The following is a 21,365-nucleotide window of genomic DNA, read 5'->3' as shown; positions in this document are numbered from 1 at the left end:
TAACCCTCCCTTACCCTAAAGTAACTTAAATATCTAAAGCAACATGATTTAAAATCACGTGCACAAAACAAGGCTCATTCATTGCAACAAAAAAACGTTTTCATAGCAATTATAAAACTTCTGATTGCACATGCCATGTCCAAAAAGTGCATATCAGTCAATAGATCTATAGCTTCTTCCTTGTACCTAATACCATATTTTTCAAAAACTGAACATAAAATAGTTCTCCAGAGGTGCAAAGCTAATAAACAATCCATCATAATATGCAAAATATTGCATTTGGTTCTCAGGTCACATGTACATTGGCCTGCAATATCTGTCATGTCCTTTTATATCCCTGTGGTCCCATATAGGGGATGAATCCCCACTCTTATTCTTAGTACTTCTTGTCTCAGTCTTTGGTTGGGCAACAAGTCCAAACAAGGGAACCAATCTCCATTTTTCCATGCCGAGATCATAAATTGTACCAAATGTTTCATCCCCAGGTATTACCAGTCTTACTCTCTGGACAGCTCTTTACTTAGTGCCTTAAGTTGTGTCTCGAAGACCTCCATTTTAAACTCATCTGGATTCAATTTCACTTTCATTCTGACACAAATAACCTTCATCTTATTCCTTACCCGCTTAGCCCATACCTTTTCCCTTTTCACAATTTCATTCCGGCACCATAGAGCAAACTTTTGCCTCTTCCCCACCCTCAGCCGTAGCCAAAATCTAATTAAGGCTACCTTGGGCAAAATATCCCATGCCACCATACGTGTCTCCAATTTCACAGCCTGTATCATAGCTGATGCAGGTAGGGACAGCAGGGTTTTTAGGCACTTTCCCTCTTCCCTGTCCCAATCAATTTGACCACTTACACACTGCAGCTCAACACCATATGCAGCACCACTTTTCTTGAGCCCTTTGGCACTCCCCTACCGTAAAATACGGCACACCACGGTGCAGGTTAGGAGGCAATAGTGTCTTTTTTTTTTACGCTATTGATGTACTCTTCAGAAGTAGCGCCAACATTTTGGCGCTACTCCTACAGAGTACATAGGGGCCCATTGTATTCAATGGCATGCCCCCTTTCAACGCCTGCTCTGAGCAGGCGGTAAAAGTGCAGAAAAAGATGACACAAGGAAATCTATTAGATTTCCTTGTGCCATTTCTCCGCTTCCCCAATAGGGGAACGCCCCCTATGCATACATTATGCCTGGCGCAGGCATAATGTAGCGCAAAGGGTTACAAAGTGGTGCAATGTATGCATTGCGCCACTTTGTAAAATATGATGTGGCATTTTTGGCCTTCTAACGCCACATTAGCATAAAAAAGACGTTAATGTGGCTTTAGAATGGTGCTAGGGGCTCTTAAATATGTCCCCAAATGTCCCCTTTCCTCAAATGGTCCTGTGGTCTAGCCACTCGTACCCTGTCATCTTTCACCGCCTGCTTTAAGCAGGTCACTATTTGACCAATAATGTTCTTGTACCACATTAAATTGTTAATTGGTGCCTTGCTCATTATAGTCTCCTGTTGTAGGGAGGCTTACTTTGCCAGTGATTCATCCGTGATAGAGGTTGAGAGGCACTTGAGATAATGGACCTGAACTGCAAGTACCCTTTCTCTCATATTACTTGCCCCTATTTAGTACCAGCTTTAAGGGATATCGATCACTTCCATCTTCACACCCTACAAAGAAACTTTTAATTTTGTCGAAATTCCATGCATGCATAAAGATGTAATCAATTGGGTTAGACTGTGCCCCATACTTAAAAGTTTGATTAGCTGGCCTATCAGACTCCATCTGCCCATTAATATAGAACAACCTCTTGGTGCCCAGATATTTATTGAGTGCCTTATCTCGATCCTCACTACTATTTGCTGGAAAGCTGGCAACGTTTAAATTATATGCCGAAAGTAACCCCTTATACCGGGGTTTGATTTATGGTTAAAGTTCCCAGCTATGATGAATAAATCATTATGAAACCTTAGCATACAACAGATCTACATCATCCTTAAATCTTCCCAATTTGAGGCTATATTGATCTCCTCGAACCTCATGTAGGTACATATTAACTAATATCATGAAGATATAACTCCTGTCTGGGTTCTGTAGGCTCACTCTACAGGCCATCATCCATTTACATTTGAGGTCTACTGGGATGACCTTCCTAGCTATTTTCGTGGAGATTAGGGCTATTAAGCCACCAGAGGGTCACCCCTGTTGACTCCTCTTGGCAGCCCTATTTAACTGGACATAACCTTAAACTATAAGGGAATCATCACACATTCAGGTTTCCTGCATGCACACAAGCTCATGAGACTTAACCACTCTTTCAAAACTTTCCAGCTGTAACATACTCACTAACCCATTGATGTTTCATGTTAATAATCCTAGGCTGTGACAACCCTAAATCCTAGTCAACATCACTCAGACATTCCTCTCCCCTATAATTTGGTGAGGCTAAAGCTACATACATATTCCCATTCTTCTTATTCTCCCACGAAGGGGTCTGCACAGTTATTTCCAGGGCTTCCTTACTCCATACTCCTTCCAAGTCAGCCTAACTTGTTTTGGCCCCAGCTCTGCGTGGTACGTAAGAAACAAATGATTCTGGGTTTCGGCCTCCATTATTTCTAATCTCGGGATCACCCTAATCCCTTCCTCTTGAATCTCCTTTCAGCATTTAAAATCAAGAATTTTACCAGTCCTGTATGCAGCAAGACTGTGGTCACTTCCTCCTCGTTCCTTTTTTTCATGAAGCCCACCTGTCTTTCAGGCTAGGACACTTCGAGAAGCCAAATAAAAGTTTGAAGCGATTTAGAGGGGCTAACTTCCTGATGGGTTTACCTTTTTTCCCATTTTGTACTGGGTCCAGATACAACCAAAGGTCCCTTCCAGCTCCATTCTCTTTACCCATGGTTGCCACATCACTCATACTGTCCTTAATTCCTCCTCGTTTAGTATTCTCTGCTAGTTCCTGATATTGATCTTGGATGTTCCCTTCATTAAGATCCCTCCGGGGCCTCCTTCTCTCCTCTTCAGGATTCCTCACCCTTCTAGTGTCCCTCATGAACTTGTTTGTTTCATCACTTTTTTGCTCTTTTACTTTAATATTACTCTCACACCCTTGTCCGCGTACCTTTGTTTTCCCATAGTTTGTTCTTACTCTCTTACCTGATCTTAGTCTTTTTATCCTCGATATGTGCTGTCTGTACTTGGTGGCTTCCCCCAATTTTTTCACCTGCGTGGGCTACCTAGACACATAGACAGTTTGTGACCCCCCCCCCCATGAGCAGGGTATGACTTCCTCAACCTCCAACTTGCTAGATTCTTCCACGTCCTGCCTAATTCCTTCCCAGGAGCTAGTCATAGTAGGCATCAATGTCTTAATATGTTTTAATTCCCCCACAATAACCTTAAATTGGTCTCGCTGTACTTTCAAAATGTCATGGCTCATCACTGCCACCTCCGTCAGCCCTTGTAAGGTCTTCTGCAAAATTAGCATTATGTCTAGCATTGATGTCGATGGTGACTCAGTAAGATTTACATTTAGAGTGGAATTTTGCCCTACTCCTTCCAGAATTCCCTTTCTTCCTACAGCACCCTGTCCAATCAACACCTCATATGCCCCTGTATAATTAATGTGGTCTTCCTCAATATCTACATTTCTTTCTACCTCATACTGCCCTCCAGACTCAAATAGGGAAAAAAGCCTAGGGGACGATGATAATCTACCTTCAATAGTAAGTACATCATTATTCAATGAGTCCTCCATGCTTATCGTTGGTAAACTTAAGTCTAAAGATGGCCCACCAATCTCCATAACTTGTTTTTTTCCCGTTGACCCCAACTCATCTGAGGATTTAAATAATTTCTTTTAACTTATATATCAACAAAGTTCTTTATTGACTTGGACTCAGAAACTCCCTCTGAAACATTCCATGAAGGGTCTACATGCTGATTTTGACTTCCTTTGTCTCCGCCTCTAAACATTCTTTCCTCCGCTTTTCCATGGTCATCCAGATCTAACTCTGGCCTGTTGCCTGATGACGACGTGGTTTCCTCATGTTGGCGACTCCTGACCCTTTTTGCACTTTCCCTTTCCTAGGGACCATCTCCCCTTACTGTCTGTTTAACTGTTCAAGCTCTAGTCTTACTATATACTTTAACTCCTCATTTCACGCACATGGGCTCTGTCCACTAGAGCTCCTCCAGGAGCGACAATATTCCTACACCTTCGCCTCAGGTTACCAAAAGTTCCTTTTTAATGCAAAACATACTTTATGCTGCAATCACAGACAGGCACTTACCTCTGCTTGTCTATGCCTAGGTCTTCCAAGATACGACCGGGCCACTGCCCCCGCCACCACCCAGAGAGCCTCCAGCACCAGTTCCTCTAAATCCAGTTTCAATGTCCAGAGGGGGTAATTACTCCATGTGAGCAAACAATTTCAATACCGGCCCTCTAGTCCCCCAGGACTCCTCACTATCCAGCGAGCGCACCGCTCTACGCCGCCCCCCCCACAAGGGCCAGCACAGTTGCCAAACACTAGTTGGAGGCTCACAGGAGGCTCAAGAGGGCCTTAGACACTCCTTTCCAGGTTCCAAAACTCAGAATTAAACTGACTTCAGTCGCCACTACTGGCTTTCGAGCTCACACAGTTCCCCACTGTTTCCCTGTGACTCCGCATCTCTGCATTCCAGATGGGGGTGGGCACGAGCACGCAGCATATGCGTCCTCATAGAAGGCAGTCAGGCCTGTCACCTACCCAAATGCATTCTCACATATGAGTTTGCAGGCTTCAGGGGAGCATGGTGTCAGGCTGACGCTTGTGTGCTATCTGCTAAGAAGGAGGTGATCCAGCTGAGAGGATGACAGTCTCGTGCAGGCACCTGATGAGGAGAGGGTGTGAGTCTTAGTCAAATGTTCCAGAGAGGTCTTGGAGAATGAGGGCTGCCATGTCTTCTCTGTTAAGGATCATGTGGCTATCATCATTGGTGGTGATGAGTGCTGTTTCTGTGTTGTGGTTTGGCATGAATCAGGGCTGTGTTGTGTCTAGGTGCTGACGTGGGCAGTAAGGCGTCAGTAGATTGTTTCTCTAAGACCTTAGCCTGGGATGGTAGGAGAGAGACGGAATGTATTTGGAGAGTATGGCAGGGCCAGCAGATTGTCTCTTGAGGAGGGGCGTGATGGTTGCATGCTTCCAGGTGTCCAGGAATGTGGCTGATATGGTGGAGCTTTTGAGGATGGTTGTAGAACTTCACTGATTGGTACAAGTCCTTTGGTTAAGGTGTGGTGGGGGCAAGGGTCAGATGGGACCTCTGAGTTGATGGTCTTCATGGTGGCTGCGGGTTCTGCAGTTGTGACTGCAGGCCACAAGGTCAGGGTTCGTTCTTCGGGCATGATGGGAAGTTAAATTGAGACAGTGACTGTGTTAGGTTAAGGGAGCTGATTTTTTTACAGAAGAATTTGGAGAGCTTGTTGTGAAGGTCTTGCAAAGGGGTAGTGTTGCTAGAGGTCGCAGGAGGCGTTGTGAAATCTTCAATGATGTCAAAGGTTTCCATGGAATTTCTTTGCTGCTAATTGTGCTGATGTTGGAGTGCGTCTGCATAAGTTGTGCACTTGGTGTTCCGTATATGGTTTGGATTTGAAGAGTTGGATTTGAAGATGTCTTCGTTTTGGTGTCTTGACTTGTTCTCCATTTGGGCTCTTGTTGCTTGCAGTTGTGTTTTGTCAGTCTGAGTGCTTCTGTGAACCATCTACCTTGTGGCTGGGCTCTAGCCGTTGGGTTGCACTTGAAGGAAGGCAGGCTGTTGGGGCATACAGTGATTCAACTGTTAAGGGTTTTTTATGGCTTTCAGCAGGTTGCTGGTGTGCTTGTGCCAGTGCGTGGAAAAAGCGGAATCCCAGTCCTCTTCTGTGACGAGTTTCCTGTTGCAACGGGCAGGTCAGATGGAGGTATGTCCATGATGGTGCACGATGGATATGCTGAAACTGACGAGGGTGTGATCTGTCTAGGTCTTATTTCCTGGCTTCTTGACTGTGATGTTGCTGATTGAGGGGAAAATCTGGTCCAGTAGGTGTCTGGCAGTGCAGGTGGATTTGGTATCATGCTGGGTAAGGCCAAGGATTTCCAGAAGGACTGTGGATATCCAAGACTGAACTACAGGCCCAACTATAAATCCCAATATGCATTGTTGGACCTGGCTTTTTGACAGGGACATCCCCAAACTTTTTGCCTCCTTCCTCCTATTTTTTCTGACCTGTTGTTGTTGGCTTTTGACCTCTGGGCACTTTACCACTGCTAACCAGTGTAAATTGTACTACTGATTGGTTTATCCATGATTGACTATTTAATTTACTTGTAAGTCCCTGGCAGAGTGCACTACATGTGCCTAGGGCAGGTAGATTAAATGCTACTAGTGGGCCTGCAGCACTGGTTGTGCCACCCACCTCAGTAACCCCTTAACCCTGTCTCAGGCCTGCCATTGCAAGGCCTGTGTGTGCAGTTTCACTGCCACTTCGACTTGGCATTTAAAAGTACTTGCCAAGCCTAGAACTCCCCTTTTACTACATATAAGTCATCCCTAATGTGTGCCCTAGGTAACCCCTAGAGCAGGGTGCTGTGTAGGTAAAAGGCAGGACATGTACCTGTGTAGTTATATGTCCTGGTAGTGTAAAACTCCTAAATTCGTTTTTACACTACTGTGAGGCCTGCTCCTTTCATAGGCTAACATTGGGGCTGCCCTCATACACTGTTGAAGTTGCAGCTGCTGATCTGAAAGGAGCAGGAAGGTCATATTTAGTATGGCCAGAATGGTAATACAAAATCCTGCTGACTGGTGAAGTCGGATTTAATATTACTATTCTAGAAATGCCACTTTTAGAAAGTGAGCATTTCTTTGCACTAAAATCTTGTTGTGCCCTTCAATCCACGTGTGGCTAGGTTTAGTTGACAGCTCCTTGTGCATTCACTCAGACACACCCCAAACACAGGGTACTCAGCCTCACTTGCATACATCTGCATTTTGAATGGGTCTTCCTGGGCTGGGAGGGTGGAGGGCCTGCCCTCACACAAAGGACTGCCACACCCCCTACTGGGACTCTGGCAGACAGGATTGAACTGAAAGGGGGCTTGGTGCATTTCTTAGAGACTCTTTGTAGTCACCCCCACTTCAAAGGCACAACTTAGTATAAAACAGGGCCTCTGCCCTACCTCATCAGACACTTGCTGGAGAAGAAACCTGAACCAGAAACTACATCCTGCCAAGAAGAACTGCCTGGCTGCTCAAAGGACTCACCTGTCTGCTTTCTACAAAGGACTGCTGCCTTGCTGTTGCCCTGCTGCCTTGCTGAACTCTTGTGTGGCTGTGAAAGTGCTCTCCAAGGGCTTGGATAGAGCTTGCCTCCTGTTCCTTGAAGTCTCAGGGCCAAAAAGACACCTCTCTTTTACTTGGACGCTCCGTGCGGCGAAAATTTCGACGCACAGCTTGTTTCGCGGTGAGAAAAACGCCGCACTCCGACGCTGATCAACGCGACGCTCCGGGGACGATCGAAGATCCGACGCACGGCCTCGCAAGGACAACGCCGCCCGACCTCTAGAGGAGAAATCGACGCAACGCCTGCCGTGAGATCGTAATTTCAACGCGCAGCCCCGCAGATCGAAGTCTAGAGGAGAAATCGACGCGACGCCTGCCGTGAGATCGTAATTTCGACGCACAGCCCCGCCGACCGACGCGCAGCCGGAGAACAAGCAGGAAAATCCACGCACAGACCCGGGACATCTGGTAATCCCCGCGATCCACAGAAAGAGACTGTCCACGCGCCGGAAAACGACGCCGACTTCCCCGCGTGGAAAATAACGACGCAAGTCCGTGTGTGCTGGGGAGAAATCGACGCACACACCCTTTTTCCACGCACCTCTTCTCTTGTGGCCCTCTGAGGAGAATTTTCCACTCCCAACCAGGTACTTGTGCTTGAAAGAGACTTTGTTTATATTCTAAAGACTTAAGACACTGTATATCACTTTTCAGTGATATCTTTACAAATTCGTATTGCAACTTTGATCATTTTGACCTGAAGATACCCAGATAAATATTATATATTTTTCTAAATACTGTGTGGTGTATTTTTGTGGTGTTATGCTATGGTGTTGTATGATTTATTGCACAAATGCTTTACACATTGCCTTCTAAGTTAAGCCTGACTGCTCGTGCCAAGCTACCGGAGGGTGAGCACAGGCTGATTTTGGATTGTGTGTGACTTACCCTGACTAGAGTGAGGGTTCTTGCTTGGACAGAGGGCAACCTGACTGCCAACCAAAAACCCCATTTCTAACATTGGTGATCAGCGGTGAGGATAGGACTTGTGTTTGTGCAGTGACATACAGTAGCTAAGTATTTCACTACCTACCCACAGTTGAAGGTCAACTTGATTTTTCATCTTTTTTGGCTTTTGATTCTCTGATGTCCTCCTGGATATACTATTGATATTTTGGACTTTGGATTTTGGTTTTTGCTGGTAAGATCTTATCAGAATGGGATTGCTTACCTACTCATTTTTTGTTCGTACTGACCACCTCACTAAGGCTGACCTAAGGGAGCTTTGCAGAAAATGGGGCCTTCCTGTAGCAAGGAGATCTACTAAGGCGGAGATGCTCCATCACTACATAGTCTGGGGGGAGGAAAGATGGGCAGAGAGAGAGGCAGCAAGAAACCAAATGACTAAGTACCCCTCAGAGGAGGAGGAGGACTACGCACATGAGGAGGAAGACTACTCAGATGAGGAGGAAAACTACTCAGAGTTGGACAGTGACCCAGAAATAGATGAATGGCTCCGAGGTCAAAGGCGACAGGAGCAACAATTAGAGGAGTATCTTGCAGAGGTTGAGGCAAAAAGACTCTTAGCCCTGGAAGAAGAAAAGATTGCAGCTCAAGAGCTGAGCTGTAAAGAGCTGAAACTGGAGGCCGGAAGGGCTGAGTCCAGTTCAGATGGTGGCAGCAAAAATCTTGCATCTAGTACTGCTGAAGAAGGGCACAAGCCCAGAGATGTGGTGCCCAACTTGAAGAAGGGAGTTGACACACCCCAGGCAGTTCAAGGGTATGAGGTAGTTCCCGTTATGCACAGGGTCCCTGAGAAGGATTGGGGAACTGGCACAGGGAGTCATATTCCTACTGGGGGGAGGGACACTTTACTGACTCTAGCAGAGAGTGACAGAGAAAAGGGTTCCCCCCTGGTGGACGTCCTGGATATAGAGTGTAGAGACATCCCAGAAGAGTATGGGTTGAGTGTCAGGGACAGACAGATACTGTCTCACCAGTCTCAGGAGGGTGAAGTAGAGTGCTTTTCCAAGGTTGAGTTACTGGGTGGTTGGGTGAAGGGTACTGTGGTTAATACATGTGAAGGGCATAATGATGTAATTGCTGGAGAGCATATGTCTGGTCCTTATTTTCCAGAGCTACGCCAACACCAGGTGGAGTGTGAGTTCTCTGACCCCAGGGAACTTACAATGGAGGCAGACTTCTGGGGGAGTACCAGAGAGTCTGAAGAGGCATTTGGGGGTGCTCCTGAAGGGAGTGGTCTAGGTGGTTCCCAACCGAGTGAGGTGGGAAAGGATTGTAGTGTCCCAGGTAGGTCCCAGGTCCTAGAGGGTTCCATGAGGGAACACCAGGAGGGAAGCCTAGCCTGTACCGTAGGGCCATCTTTTGAGGGAAGCCCTGCAGTGTCAGAAGAACTTGGGGGGGGGTGACTGTAGCCAGCATCCCAACAGTTCTGGTGTCTGGCAGTACCCCTCCTAGTGAGGGGGTGCAGAAGTCCAGACATAGGGTTGAGAGGGGGTTGCAGACCCCAGTGGAGGACCTTGAGAGTCAGGGGACAGCTCTGAGAGCAGAGCCCCCCAGGAATGACCCAGGTGAAACCGTTTCTGGTTTGGGGGAAACCCAGACTCTGTCGGATGGGCAGAGGTCGGGAGACCTGCGCCAACCAGACTCTTGTGTGACCCTTGGGGATGGTATGTCCCTTGTGGGGGGTGAGAGTGCCCCCCCAGGAAGTCCTGGCATGCCAGGCAAAGATTCAACCTCAGGGTGGTGACTCTAGGTTGAATACCCAGGTTCAGAGGTTAAACTCTGACCTGGTGGGAGGTAGATGTGCCTCCCCAGAAGTCCTGCTGGGCCAGGCAATTGTCCAACCTCAGGGTGTTGACTCTGGGTTGGATGACCAGGTTCAGAGGTTAAACTCTGACCTGGTGGGGGTAGGTGTGCCCCCCAGAAAGTCCTGGCGTGCCAGGCAATTGCCCAACCTCAGGGTGGTGACCCTGGGTTGGGGAACCAGGCTCAGAGGTTAAACTCTAACCTGGTGGGAGGTAGGCGTGCCTCCCAGAAAGTCCTGGTGTGCCAGGCAGTTGGCCAACCTCAGGGTGGTGACTCTGGGTTGGATACCCAGGTTCAGAGGTTAAACTCTGACCTGGTGGGAGGTAGGTGTGCCTCCCAAGAAGTCCTGCTGTGCCAGGCAATTGTCCAACCTCAGGGTGTTGACTCTGGGTTGGATGACCAGGTTCAGAGGTTAAACTCTGACCTGGTGGGGGGTAGGTGTGCCCCCCAGGAAGTCCTGGCGTGCCAGGCAATTGCCCAACCACAGGGTGGTGACCCTGGGTTGGGGCACCAGGCTCAGAGGTTAAACTCTGACCTGGTGGGAGGTAGGTGTGCCTCCCTGGAAGTCCTGGTGTACCAGGCCGTTGTCCAACCTCAGGGTGCTGACTCTGGGTTGGATAACCGGGTTCAGAGGTTAAACTCTGACCTGGTGGGGGGTAGGTGTGCCCCCCAGAAAGCCCTGGCGTGCCAGGCAGTTGCCCAACCTCAGGGTGGTGACCCTAGGTTGGAGAACCAGGTCCAGAGGTTAAACTCTGACCTGGTGGAGGGTCAGTGTGCCCTCCAGGAAGTCCTGGCGTGCCAGGCAATTGTTCAACTTCAGGGTGGTGACTCTCAGTTGAATGGTCAGGTGCAGAGGTTAAACTCTGACCTGGTGGGGGGTAGGTGTGCCCCCCAGGAAGTCCTGGTTTGCCAGGCAGTGATCCAGTCTGAGGGTACAGACCCTGGGCTGGAAGACCAGGTTCAGGGTGTCCCCCCGGACCTGGAGGGAGGGGCTACTGATAACAGTGCCCCTACCATGTTGTCTTCTGAGGAGGCCACTCCTAGTTGGAGGGTGCTGGACCCCAGAAGGGAGGGCAGGGGGAGGGAAGCCTCACCCCGGGCCCTAGTCCAACCTGAAGGTACAGGCCCCAGGTTGGAGGGCCAGTTGCAGGTTAACAGCCCTGCACTGGTGGAGGAATGGTACAGGGCGACTTCTGTAAGCACCCTGACCATGTTGGACTCTGGGGGTACCGCTCCAGGAGGGAGGGTACAGAGCCCCAGAGGGGAGGACCAGGTTCAGGCTGTCATCCCTGACCTGGTGGAAGGGAGAGTGGTTAAAGGGTGCCCAGCACCTGGGGCTACCACCCCCCACTCTCCACAGCCACAGTGGTTGGAGAGCTTTGAGAGGCCTGGGGCCTGGCTCTCATCCCTGGCAGCTGTCAGTAATCACTGTGGCTTGCTGTCCGGGTGGACAGAGTTATCCCTGGGGAGGGGACAAGTTTCACACCCCGGGGGTAGAGTGGGCAACACCACTGTGTTGGTCATGGTGGTACTATCCTGCTCCTGGGATACATCTGTGAGCAAAGTAAGGTTAGGTGCTGCACAGATGGGATCCGCAGGTAAGGAGAAAGGTTCCCCATGGGTTGGCTTAGTGGGCCCTGAGAGTATGGACAGAGTGATCCAATTGGAGTCAGGAAGGCGAAGAACTGGAGCATGCCCCTGCTGTTGTGGGCCTGGGTCCTTGTTCTGTCGCCTCAAACAGGGAAGTACATCAGGATAGTGATTGTTCTCCCCTGGCTTTAGGCTGGTAGGGGGTCATGTTGGACCTGGCTTTTTGACAGGGACATCCCCAAACTTTTTGCCTCCTTCCTCCTATTTTTTCTGACCTGTTGTTGTTGGCTTTTGACCTCTGGGCACTTTACCACTGCTAACCAGTGCTAAAGTGCATATGCTCTCTGTGTAAATTGTACTACTGATTGGTTTATCCATGATTGACTATTTAATTTACTTGTAAGTCCCTGGCAGAGTGCACTACATGTGCCTAGGGCAGGTAGATTAAATGCTACTAGTGGGCCTGCAGCACTGGTTGTGCCACCCACCTCAGTAACCCCTTAACCCTGTCTCAGGCCTGCCATTGCAAGGCCTGTGTGTGCAGTTTCACTGCCACTTCGACTTGGCATTTAAAAGTACTTGCCAAGCCTAGAACTCCCCTTTTACTACATATAAGTCATCCCTAATGTGTGCCCTAGGTAACCCCTAGAGCAGGGTGCTGTGTAGGTAAAAGGCAGGACATGTACCTGTGTAGTTATATGTCCTGGTAGTGTAAAACTCCTAAATTCGTTTTTACACTACTGTGAGGCCTGCTCCTTTCATAGGCTAACATTGGGGCTGCCCTCATACACTGTTGAAGTTGCAGCTGCTGATCTGAAAGGAGCAGGAAGGTCATATTTAGTATGGCCAGAATGGTAATACAAAATCCTGCTGACTGGTGAAGTCGGATTTAATATTACTATTCTAGAAATGCCACTTTTAGAAAGTGAGCATTTCTTTGCACTAAAATCTTGTTGTGCCCTTCAATCCACGTCTGGCTAGGTTTAGTTGACAGCTCCTTGTGCATTCACTCAGACACACCCCAAACACAGGGCACTCAGCCTCACTTGCATACATCTGCATTTTGAATGGGTCTTCCTGGGCTGGGAGGGTGGAGGGCCTGCCCTCACACAAAGGACTGCCACACCCCCTACTGGGACTCTGGCAGACAGGATTAAACTGAAAGGGGGCTTGGTGCATTTCTTAGAGACTCTTTGAAGCCACCCCCACTTCAAAGGCACAACTTAGTATAAAACAGGGCCTCTGCCCTACCTCATCAGACACTTGCTGGAGAAGAAACCTGAACCAGAAACTACATCCTGCCAAGAAGAACTGCCTGGCTGCTCAAAGGACTCACCTGTCTGCTTTCTACAAAGGACTGCTGCCTTGCTGTTGCCCTGCTGCCTTGCTGAACTCTTGTCTGGCTGTGAAAGTGCTCTCCAAGGGCTTGGATAGAGCTTGCCTCCTGTTCCTTGAAGTCTCAGGGCCAAAAAGACACCTCTCTTTTACTTGGACGCTCCGTGCGGTGAAAATTTCGACGCACAGCTTGTTTCGCGGTGAGAAAAACGCCGCACTCCGACGCTGATCAACGCGACGCTCTGGGGACGATCGAAGATCCGACGCACGGCCTCGCAAGGACAACGCCGCCCGACCTCTAGAGGAGAAATCGACGCGACGCCTGCCGTGAGATCGAAATTTCAACGCGCAGCCCCGCAGATCGAAGTCTAGAGGAGAAATCGACGCGACGCCTGCCGTGAGATCGTAATTTCGACGCGCAGCCCCGCCGACCGACGCGCAGCCGGAGAACAAGCAGGAAAATCCAAGCACAGACCCGGGACATCTGGTAATCCCCGCGATCCACAGAAAGAGACTGTCCACGCGCCAGAAAACGACGCGACTTCCCCGCGTGGAAAATAACGACGCAAGTCCGTGTGTGCTGGGGAGAAATCGACGCACACACCCTTTTTCCACGCACCTCTTCTCTTGTGGCCCTCTGAGGAGAATTTTCCACTCCCAACCAGGTACTTGTGCTTGAAGGAGACTTTGTTTATATTCTAAAGACTTAAGACACTTTCTATCACTTTTCAGTGATATCTTTACAAATTCGTATTGCAACTTTGATCATTTTGACCTGAAGATACCCAGATAAATATTATATATTTTTCTAAATACTGTGTGGTGTATTTTTGTGGTGTTATGCTATGGTGTTGTATGATTTATTGCACAAATGCTTTACACATTGCCTTCTAAGTTAAGACTGACTGCTCGTGCCAAGCTACCGGAGGGTGAGCACAGGCTGATTTTGGATTGTGTGTGACTTACCCTGACTAGAGTGAGGGTTCTTGCTTGGACAGAGGGCAACCTGACTGCCAACCAAAAACCCCATTTCTAACATGCATGTATTAGGGTAACATGATATCCCAAACATCCTCACCCCAGAGATATGTAGATAGAAATCAGAAACGGGAGTGATCAACTGCAGAATATGGAAGGCATTGCATGGCATGGATATTACAAGTGAAATAGGGTAAAATTGAAACTTCAAGTAGAATGCTAGTAAAAACTGAAAAATCTAATTTTATGGCAAAACCTGGAAGTTAACATTATACAATCTTCTTTATTACCACTACTCTTAGCATCCTTCTTAATGAACTTAGAACACTAAATATTCTATAACTACTCTCAGCAGTCTCTTTGAAGAACTTAGAACACTGTAAAGATTCTATAATGCACGCTTTCTGCTACGGCCATTATTGCTTTGAGCATAGGTCTCTAGTGCAGTAACCGTTGGCTCCTCGTGTTGAGTTTGTACAATGCACTTCTTCACCCAGTGCTTTTTCGTGCAAGGAGAGTCGACTCGATAGCATCGTGCGGGGGTGTCAGCTTCTATTCCCATCAGATATGACAGCTTTTAGAGCAGGATAATGAGTGTTCGCACATTGTGACGTGTGCACTCATTGAGTTACCTCGTATCAGAGTTTATGGCTAGATAATGCAATGGAGATTTAAATAGGACTGGCAATTTAACAAGTGCATGCATTGCACATTGTGATATACATTCCGACTATTTTAAGAAGTTGAGAAGACTACGGAGGATAAGGAAATACATTTTTTGACAGTTGGGCAGTTACGAACAACGAGGATTATAGCTATTGACAGGAATCAGCTGTTAGAACGACGGAGGTGAAGATTAGTAGGTTTAAAGTGCTTGTGATATTTTTTTAATTGAAATGTCAGAGGAAAGAATTTAGAGTGAGCAAGAGCTTTCTATGAAGGATGGTTTAATGAAGGTGATTGACAAAATTACTTTGGAGTTCGCAATAGAAAGGAAAAGAGATTGGATTTGATGTTATGGACAAGAAATCTTGAGTCAGGAGAGGAACATTTTTGGTCAGCTGCTGATATAGCTTCTCAGAAGGAGAAAAAGGGTAACGTTCTGAGGAAGAGGAAGAACATTGAGACTAATGTGTCACAAATTAAAAGAAAGGAGTCTGCGGAGGCAGATCAAGGTTCGTGTGAGTCAACAGGGTATGGAAGTGTTGAGAACACACATGCTGCACAATCAAAAGGCCCAAGAAAAGAGAAGAATGTTTTTAAGAAAGCACATAGACATACTGCTGTGCATTGTGATGAATCCTCTTGCAGTGCAGGGGCGAAGTTGAGCTGTTCATCAGACTTTGATTTGGATGAGCAAAGGTGTGAGATATGTAAGAGGAAGGAACATTTGGGGAGTAGTACGGATGAGGATCCTGAGGTTTCAACATATCCTTTGGGAGAATCGATGTTCGATCTGATGTTATCAAAACATCCTCTTTCCCAGAATGGATTTCAGCAGCTCATGTAGCGGAGTATGTCGAATCCTGTTGAGGAAACAAATACCTAAAGAGGTACAAATCAAGTTAATGTCGAAGTGCCCCAGACCTTCCTTAGCAAACAGGGTGATGGTAGCATCCTGAGATGGATGCTAAGATTTTTGCATTTATTGGGAAAGGAGGATGTGATCCTCGTAAAGGCTTGGATAAGCGTTTGAGAATGTGTCAAGACAGGTTAAGAAACGTGATTGGCCCATTAACAAAAATATTTGGGCCCATATTTATACTTTTTGACGCTAACAATTTAGCGCCGTCTAACGCCATTCTGAAGCGCCATGCGGGCGCCGTATTTATGGAATGGCGTTAGCCGGCGCTAGCAGACCGGCGCTGCCTGGTGTGCGTGGAAAAAAACCACGTAGACCAGGCAGCGCCGGCGTAGGGGGAAAATGGCGTTAGGGCGTCTTAAAATGGGGCAAGTCAGGTTGAGGCAAAAAAATCGCCTCAACCCGATTTGCGCCATTATTTTCGACGCCCAGACGCCATTTAAATGACTCCTGTCTTAGTAAAGACAGGAGTCATGCCCCCTTGCCCAATGGCCATGCCCAGGGGACTTATGTCCCCTGGGCATGGTCATTGGGCATAGTGGCATGTAGGGGGGCACAAATAAGGCCCCCCTATGCCACCCAAAAAAAATTAAAAAATATAAAAAATTATACTTACCTGAACTTACCTGAATGTCCCTGGGGTGGGTCCCTCCATCCTTGGGTGTCCTCCTGGGGTGGGCAGGGGTGGCAGGGGGGGTCCCTGGGGGCAGGGGAGGGCACCTGTGGGCTCATTTTGGCCCGTATTTATACTCCGTTTGCGCCGAATTAGCGTCGTTTTTTTCGACGCAAATTCGGCGCAAAACTAACGCCATATTTATACTTTGGCGTTAGACGCGTCTAGCGCCAAAGTATGGGCAAATAGCGTCATTTTTTTGCGTGAACGCCTTCCTTGCGTTAATGATATGCAAGGAAGGCGTTCCCGTCTAAAAAAATGACGGCGACGCAAATGCGTCGTATTTATACTCCCGGGCAAAAATCACGCCCGGGAGGTGGCGGGTCAAAAAACCCCGCATTTGCGCCACTATTTAACGCCTGGGTCAGGGTAGGCGTTAAGGGGCCTGTGGGCTCAAAATGAGCCCACAGGTGCCCTCCCCTGCCCCCAGGGACCCCCCCTGCCACCCCTGCCCACCCCAGGAGGACACCCAAGGATGGAGGGACCCACCCCAGGGACATTCAGGTAAGTTCAGGTAAGTATAATTTTTTATATTTTTTAAATTTTTTTGGGTGGCATAGGGGGGCCTTATTTGTGCCCCCCTACATGCCACTATGCCCAATGACCATGCCCAGGGGACATAAGTCCCCTGGGCATGGCCATTGGGCAAGGGGGCATGACTCCTGTCTTTACTAAGACAGGAGTCATTTAAATGGCGTCTGGGCATCGAAAATAATGGCGCAAATCGGGTTGAGGCGATTTTTTTGCCTCAACCTGACTTGCCCCATTTTAAGACGCCCTAACGCCATTTTCCCCCTACGCCGGCGCTGCCTGGTCTACGTGTTTTTTTTCCACGCACACCAGGCAGCGCCGGTCTGCTAGCGCCGGCTAACGCCATTCCATAAATACGGCGCCCGCATGGCGCTTCAGAATGGCGTTAGACGGCGCTAAATTTTTTTACGCTAAACTGCGTTAGCGCAGTTTAGCGTCAAAAAGTATAAATATGGGCCTTTGAGCCCACAGGCCCCTTAACGCCTACCCTGACCCAGGCGTTAAATAGTGGCGCAAATGTGGGGTTTTTTGACCCGCCACCTCCCGGGCGTGATTTTTGCCCGGGAGTATAAATACGACGCATTTGCGTCGCCGTCATGTTTTTAGACGGGAACGCCTTCCTTGCATCTCATTAACGCAAGGAAGGCGTTCACGCAAAAAAATGACGCTATTTGCCCATACTTTGGCGCTAGACGCGTCTAACGCCAAAGTATAAATATGGCGTTAGTTTTGCGCCGAATTTGCGTCGAAAAAAACGACGCTAATTCGGCGCAAACGGAGTATAAATACGGGCCTTGATATGGCTGAAGAGGCACATGTTACGGAACTATTGGAGGTGGAAGAGTTGAGAGAGTCGGGGCAACGAGCAGTGTGTCCTATAGGGAATGTTAACACTGTCATTTCAGTGGAATGCAGGAAGACCATTGGCTCAAAATTACCCAAATATTAGTGGATCTGGCAAATAATGCGGCAGGTCCAGCTGCAAAGGGTCTCCTTTTTAGGGATGATTCCATTAAAGATATGTCTAAATTTGTGGGGGGATACAGTTCTATTCAGAAGTCACAACATGACATAAAGATTAAGGGCTGGGCGGAACTCATAGATATTTAAAACTTCTTACCAGGATCTGCAAAGACTTAGATTTCAAGTTAATATTTTGTTGGCATGTTTCAGTAAGCTAAAAAAGAAGGAAGCTGGCAGGGGGTTCTGTTTTTTTATTGACTTATAGAATCTTTACACTGTTCTGAGATCTTTAAAGATGCTGCTGTGAGTAGTGGCAATAAAGGAGACTGCACAATATCAGAATATTAGCCTCCGTGTCTTTAATAAAATCCAGATTTTCTGCTCATCAGGCTGTGGAAAATCTACATTTTGCATAGACTAAACTCCCACTGAATCATTCATTTATATATATGCTTCTTCAAAAATGTTTATCTTAAAGTGAGGATTAAAAAAGGAGAAATATAGGACTCAGGGTTTTATATGGAAACAGAAGTGTATTGTGATCTGAAACTTTCTAGAATTCATGGGTCCTAAGTGGTTTTTGCTGCTGTGTCTAGCAGAAACAAGGAATTGATGCATATTTAAAGTCACTGTTTTGACAATCCTTCTATCACAAATCGCTAAAACTGCAGAAATGGAAGTATGCCGCACCAGAGACAGATTTCATACACACAGCATGGCTTTGTCCACAGGTGGCAAACTTTTGGTGCAAGGGGTTTTAATTCCCATCAGATATGACCGCCATGGCCATGATGCCACCCCAAAAACAGCTCTTCTAGGACGCACAAACACTCTTCCCAGTGCAGTGAAGAAATGTATCTCAGTAGCACTGTTCACAGCAAAACGTCATGCTGCGTGCACTTGGGGCAGCAAGCGCATCCCAACTACCAAGCTGTGGATGTGGGACCTATCATGATGCAAAGAGCAGCTCAACACATAGATTCCACAATCCAGCTGGAAAACCGGCCCAGGGACATCTGGAATCCATTGCACCCCTACCTGCTTACACATGATATGTCCAACCCATCCATCAATGATCAAGACTCCATACAGTGGCTCATTACATCTCACGGAATCTGAAATGTGGTTAGGCACGTGGATGGACCTTCAGTCGTCTGGCTATGTACTACTCCTGAGGTGGAGTGCCTATGCTCCCCCTCTTCCGCCCCCCACCCCTTGCTTCGGGTGCAATGCTCGGTATACTTTGTCGCACATCATTACGTATACTGCACTATGTATTGTTATGCGTAGTGTTGTGTGTTATATACTGCAATAATTACAAAACCAAAATAAAAACATATTTCAAGCCCGGCATGCTACCTTAAAATCAGGAGCCCGTTGGAGCCAAGGCAAAAAAAAGCATGCCATGTCATATTAAAACTAATGGTATATGAAAGGTCACTCATCTCACAAGTGTGACATTGTTTCACAATTTTCTAATCTATATATTTTAAATATGGACTTGTTTTTAGGTTCATAACACTTTAAGCCATAAGTTAAGTCGTACTGCTTCCTTCTGTGTTCGAGATATCCTTCTACGAGGTATTTCATTTAGGAAGTCGTTTATTAATCGAAAATGTTCTTGGAGGCCCAATCAATAAATTAAGCCTAAAAATATGTTTTATTATTTCCACAGAACCCTTGGGACACAGAAACAGATCGTCGCATTCACTGAGAAACTACATGTCGTACATTTCAACTCTTGTATTCGAGCCACATCAATTGCCTGGACAATGTTGATCTAAACGTGCAACAACCTTGAGAATTGTTATTAATTACAGCTGCTAATCTAGTCTTCAGTCACTAATAGTTCTGCCCTTCTTGTCGAAGTACCAGCACCAGTTCTTAACCGATTGTTGAACTTCGCAGTCCCAGCGTTGCCCTCCAGCTCCCAGTGGCTCTCCCAGCAAGTGGACTGTTTTGTTGCAGATCTTATTATAACGTGTGCCACCATGTCCCTGTCACCTCCTCCAGTAACAGGGGAGAACTGGACAACTTTGAGAAACAAAACCTACCTGGAAATGTACGCACCCAAAATGGTCTTTAGCTCCATATGTATGGTGGTCTGCCTCTTTGGGTTGGTGGGCAATGGAATTGTTGCATTCTTTTTGGCATTTCGGATAAAGAAGAACAATTTTACCATCTACATTCTCAATCTGACCGTGGCTGACTTTATGTTCCTGCTGTGTACTTTATTCCTTACATTTCATATAACATTTGTTAATGTACACCAGAAGGCATTAGCTCGGCACCTGGATTTGAACGATGTTGTCAAGGTTGTAATGTCCTTCGTGGTGGCATGCCTGTTTGGATACAACACCAGTCTTTATCTCTTGACAGTCATTAGTGTTGAGAGGTGCCTTTCAGTACTTTACCCGATTTGGTACCAATGTCGTCGTCCAAAGCATCAGACTGCCATAGTATGCTGTGTCACATGGATGCTTTCTTGTCTGGTGACTGCATTGGAATGTATTTCCTGTGACAAACCAATGTTTGTATTTGAGATACAAGAGTACTCAGCCAGGTATAGCAAATTGTGTCGCGCTGCCTCAGTCTTCACTGGCCTTCTCAGCTTTTTGATCTTCACCCCACTTATGATCCTGTCCAGTGTAACTTTGCTCATTAAAGTCAAGAGAGATTCCCGCAAACAACAGCCATCAAAACTCTACGTGGTCATTGTGGCAACTGTTGTATTGTTCCTTATGTTCGGTATGCCGATCAGGGTGATGCTCCAGGTGGAATATAAATATGAGACCTTTCTACCATTGATTGTGGTTGAGGTGTCCTCCTTGCTCTCCTCCATCAACAGCAGCGTCAACCCCTTTGTTTATTGGTTTGTGGGACGTTGGGTTGGTGGAAAGGGCTCTTTCCTGATGATATTCCTTAGGATCTTCAGGGAAGATGGGCACAAAGAGAATCATCAAGGAGTGGTTACAAACAGGAACAAGGCAGAGACTATGCTCTGAAACCAGCAGGCTAGAAAGAAAACCGTTGAGTGCGGCCATAGATATTAAATTGATATGTTGACAGAAATTATATAGTGCTGCAGATGGAATTAGGTATACTTGGGTAAAGTAGATTACCTTCTCATCTAATCAAAATGAATTAATCTGCGCAACAGCAACTCTTACTGCAATAACCAATCATATCTAACCTAATTTTGCATTTCCTGTACTGTTGTAGCAATTCATCATAATGTTATATGTTATGGGTGTATAAATAAAATCTTTAAAAGGAAGCAAAAACAGTTCTAGAGTATATATGAGATGAACAGTGAGTTACTTCATAAGGTCACGAAACTCCATGGTGACTTACAATAACATTTTATCATAGCGCACAGGGTACTTTATTCCCTATAATACACAACCAGACCATCACTCTTCCCACACATCGATTAAATGCTTGGTGTCTTGCTCTTTGATATTCGCCTAGTTGAAGACATGAAGAATAAAATAAGGCTCTGTGGTGCAAAGTTAAACACACCAAAAAGTAGTTAGAAATGTATTGTAAAAAGATGTTAAAATCAGTTTAATTTCA

The 21,365-nt window shown here is 46.9% G+C and overlaps 1 protein-coding gene across 1 annotated transcript; it reads left to right on the top strand.

Annotated features, from left to right (window-relative positions):
- The first annotated feature begins 19,780 nt into the window (after positions 1 to 19,780).
- LOC138301521 (proto-oncogene Mas-like) lies at positions 19,781 to 20,794 on the top strand. The gene has a single exon (XM_069242035.1). The coding sequence runs from the start codon at positions 19,781 to 19,783 to the stop codon at positions 20,792 to 20,794; it is 1,014 nt and encodes a 337-aa protein (XP_069098136.1).
- Positions 20,795 to 21,365: the final 571 nt, after the last annotated feature.

Source organism: Pleurodeles waltl, chromosome 6 (assembly GCF_031143425.1).
Source record: "Pleurodeles waltl isolate 20211129_DDA chromosome 6, aPleWal1.hap1.20221129, whole genome shotgun sequence".
In the NCBI taxonomy this organism is placed as follows: Eukaryota; Metazoa; Chordata; class Amphibia; order Caudata; family Salamandridae; genus Pleurodeles; species Pleurodeles waltl.
Note: the sequence above shows the minus strand (reverse complement) of the source record. Positions and strands in the feature narration are given on the sequence as shown.

Bases quoted from the DNA above. Each gene is read 5' to 3' on its own strand.
- LOC138301521 (XM_069242035.1), top strand. From the start codon at position 19,781: ATGTCCCTGTCACCTCCTCCAGTAACAGGGGAGAACTGGACAACTTTG.